Source organism: Buceros rhinoceros, unplaced genomic scaffold (genome assembly GCF_000710305.1).
Source record: "Buceros rhinoceros silvestris isolate BGI_N320 unplaced genomic scaffold, ASM71030v1 scaffold3946, whole genome shotgun sequence".
NCBI classification, from domain to species: domain Eukaryota; kingdom Metazoa; phylum Chordata; class Aves; order Bucerotiformes; family Bucerotidae; genus Buceros; species Buceros rhinoceros.
Genome location: NW_010416753.1, coordinates 57,111 through 60,850, shown reverse-complemented (window position 1 = coordinate 60,850; position 3,740 = coordinate 57,111). Strand labels below are relative to the sequence as shown.

Genomic DNA, 3,740 nt, shown 5'->3' with positions numbered 1-3,740 from the left:
GGTGTCCCCACCTGCTGTGACATTACCAGCTCTGGGTCCAGAATAAAAATCTCGTCCTGCGAAATTTCTGTCACAAAGTGCAAATGTTCCTGTTGAAGTGATACAAGGAACAAATAATGAACCTGCAGCACCACTGGTGTCTCAGAGCACCCAGCTAGCCATAGGAAAGCACATCAGGGTCTTTGAAGAGCATTCATGGGACTCTGTGTATTTATCTGAGTGCATACACATACACACACATACTAAAACCAATGCCACTGAAGTCACAATACACAGTTCATTAATTTCAAGCCAAACAAGATTCCCAAACAGCAAGCTTCACACTCACAGAAACACTGAAAATGCTGCTACTCAGTGACTTTATGCCATTCAGCTGAAAACTAGAGGTCTACCCTAAAAGCTAGTGTTTGCATTTAAAAATGAGGACCTGAGGTCTGCCCTCTGATGATGGCTGACAGAAATTTTCATTTTTTGGGGTACTCTGCCAGAACTCCATTGCTTGTGTATTCTGGTTTCCCAACTCCATTACCACAGCTCTCTTTCTTAGTCCCTCTTCTTTGTTATTGACACTGAAGGCTTACCATCCTTCAAAAAACAGCAAGTGTGAGTAGGCCTGTCTATGCAGGCAAGTGGGCAGGAAACTTTCTACCATTTGTGCGCAGGGACCATCATGCAGTATTGCCCTTTTCCACACAGAAACACAGGGCAAAAGAATAGGACAGAAAGATGACCATTTGTACAAAGTGTTAAAGAGATGCAAAATAAGCGAGAGCCACATTGCTCAGTTTAACCTGTAGCAACATCCTTCTTAACCCTTGCTTTCCAAATGTTTTCCGAATGTTAAAGTACAACTCCATCAAAGCATTTATATGACTGTGTGCAAAGTCATCCCATGGTGACTACTCAGTCACCAAACCTGGGACCTCTGAACTAAAGCCACCACTCCTGGTTGAACTACACCACCAGCTGCTTTCACTAGGAAACAGTCATATGTTCATGTGATTCAGAAACAGCTTACACAGTTCTCAGGGGGACCAGATACAAATGACCGCTGTGTGAAATCAACAGCTGGCACTTTTTGTTGAACCACTAATTTGCCTGTTCTGGCCACAAATAAAAAACACCTAAAGCTCTGTAAACTTCTCAGTGTCTTTTAGAAAATATATTCAGACAGTCAAATCTATACCATATATACTATATATATACTATATACGACTTTGAATCCAATAGAGCTAGAAGCTGTTTTGGAGTTCCTTGGGAATATTTGATACAGCTCTGTTCATAATTCCCAACTTGTAACTTCACCTGAATTTCCATAATTATTTCATGTCACACACATGGGATCAAGACTTCTGATGACTAAAAGCATCAGTGAAAAGATAAATTCAAATACTCTGCTGCCACACAGATGAACTCAGTAAGACTTGATAAGGATGATAGATGTAAAAAATGTTGATCTGTACATTAGATTGGTAGTAAACAGAAGGACAGATGGTCAGATATAAAACTTCAGCGAAACAATGTGAATTACATCACCTAAAAAATGGTGCAGAATTTTTTTCTCTACTTTTCATGAGACATCAGTAGCTTTTTAGAATACACAGGAGGAACAGCAGATAATTCATTTTAAGCTGCCTTTGACATACCTTAAAAAGAAAATCTATAGAAAGAGTAACTGAATAAAGATTTACCTGAGATCTGTCAATGCGGTAAAAACGATCAGCAGAAGTTGCTGTAAGACAGAGAAACAACAGAGCTGCAGTGAAGAAAATGGTCTGAGCAGAACAGCATGGACAAGATGGGCTGAGCTAACATCATTACCACATAAGACAACCTCCGTGAAGTCACAGTGGTTTCACAAGATGATAATCCGATTCATTCATTATGTCCATACACCTATCCCGTTAAAGGCTGAATTTAAAGATGAGGCTTAACAAAACAATATTCACTGAAATTATTAACTTGAAATAAATATTTTTTTTAAAAGTATATAATGGATTTCAGGCTTATAAGAAGAATTGATTACATTAAAATGTGTGACAGAAAAAGCTGCATTGCTCCAACAAGGGTATGGCAAGCATGTAGTGAAACTGATGAGTCTAATTGGATTAATTCAAATTTCAAATCTAGAGAACAATAACATGGTTGGGAGCTCTTCGTAAATCAAATGAATGGCCACAGATATCCACCCTGAATTACCAATACACTCAAGGAAAATTTATGCTACTCATGAAAAACTCGTCAAAATAGGGGAAATTCACTAAATAAAGCACCTAATATGAATCTTGTCACTGCCAAATAATTTACATTACTAAACCCAGAAGTATTTCATCACCTACAATGTGCCTCATCAGATGCGATTTTTTTGTTTCTGCTTTGCATTTAGTTTGGCCAGTGAAATCAGATTCATTCATTCTGGAGTTTTGATGCAAGAGCACAGTGATGTACCATTGTAAGTTAAAGACAAAAACTGAGTGCATCTACCCAGCCAGCTTTCTCCAAAACCCAAACAGATTCTCAATGTTTTTTTATCAATTTTGCTCACGAGAGATGAGGAAGAGCAATTAGAAATTGCCAAGGAGAAACTGCTTTTGTCTAGGAAAATAAAAATTCCAGTCTCTCCATGGTGAAGCTTTTGCAAAAGCAGATGCTATCCATTTTAGCTGTTAATTCCAGTGCTCTGGAGCCTGATGCAAAATCCAGATAAGCCATCTGCTTTGACAAAGTCTGAGTCAAATACAAGCACAGCTCTCCAGGGAGTTACATGAAGCGCAATCTTAATGGGAAAGGGCGGTACATTTCTGTCCCCTAACCACTATAGTACCTAAAGAGACTTAAAGTACTTAAAGAGAAACCAGCAGCCTTACCAGCAGCAGCATGTTGCCACAAACAGCTGCACTTTGAGTCCAAGCACTGTTACGCAGTAGGGTGCTGCTCGTCACAGCAGAGACAATTATAAACCATACCTCTAACCACGGTGAAAAGAACGTGCCTCTCTGCTACAGCATTTTGATTGCTAGATGAAGGGCCCATTTCATTTTCCAGAGGGCAAAGAGGGGCACCCAGCTCCTTTTTCACCTGCTCAGTGTAACAAGGAACATTCACCCCTCTGTGGTAATACTTGCAGATGCACTATCCTTCACAGGCACACCAGGAGCAAGCAGCATTCTAGGTACCAGAGAAGGAAGATGCACTTACCATCTAGGAAGCACCATCTAGGAGATAGCCTCTGAACTGAAAGTACTCTGGGGAAGGAGCTTTCTTGGTCCTGGATAGGGCAGGGAAATAACATTTAAAAAAACCCAAACTTTTTTTGTCTTAAAAGGATTATCTTCTATTCTCTGCTTTTTTCCTTTTGCTCTACTGACATTGCAAAATGTGCAAAAACCTTCATGGCTCAAACTCGTTGGATTTGCTGCTCGCTAACATCAGGGTTTGGCTGTGGTATAGAGGAGAGTAAAGTGACACAGTTAGCTTCAGCCACATCCTCAGCTGTCCCCTTCCCTTCAGCTCAGCAGTACCAAAAATCTTTGCATCAAACCCAGCTTTCTCAGCTGTCTACAGCCTCCCTTATTTGTGGGGACACAGGAACAGAAAGAGGTGAAAAGGAGAACAAAGAGATACACATCAGTATCAAACCACAGCCATGAACTAATTACTAGAAGTTTGTTTCTTGTGTGTCTGCCACCTTCCTTTAGTCTATTCTTCTTTATTCTTCCTTTATTCTCTATTATTTACAC

The 3,740-nt window shown here is 40.0% G+C and overlaps 1 protein-coding gene across 1 annotated transcript in view; it reads right to left on the bottom strand.

The window, feature by feature from the left end:
* DGKI (diacylglycerol kinase, iota) overlaps positions 1–3,740 on the bottom strand; it is a gene marked incomplete at its 5' end in the record, with an annotated part of 105,992 nt that overhangs the window by 47,040 nt on the left and 55,212 nt on the right. The window contains 3 exons of the mRNA XM_010137915.1: positions 1–89; positions 1,692–1,732; positions 3,199–3,268. Coding sequence (XP_010136217.1) covers positions 1–89; positions 1,692–1,732; positions 3,199–3,268 — 200 coding nt within the window. The remainder of the gene's footprint in view (positions 90–1,691; positions 1,733–3,198; positions 3,269–3,740) is intronic.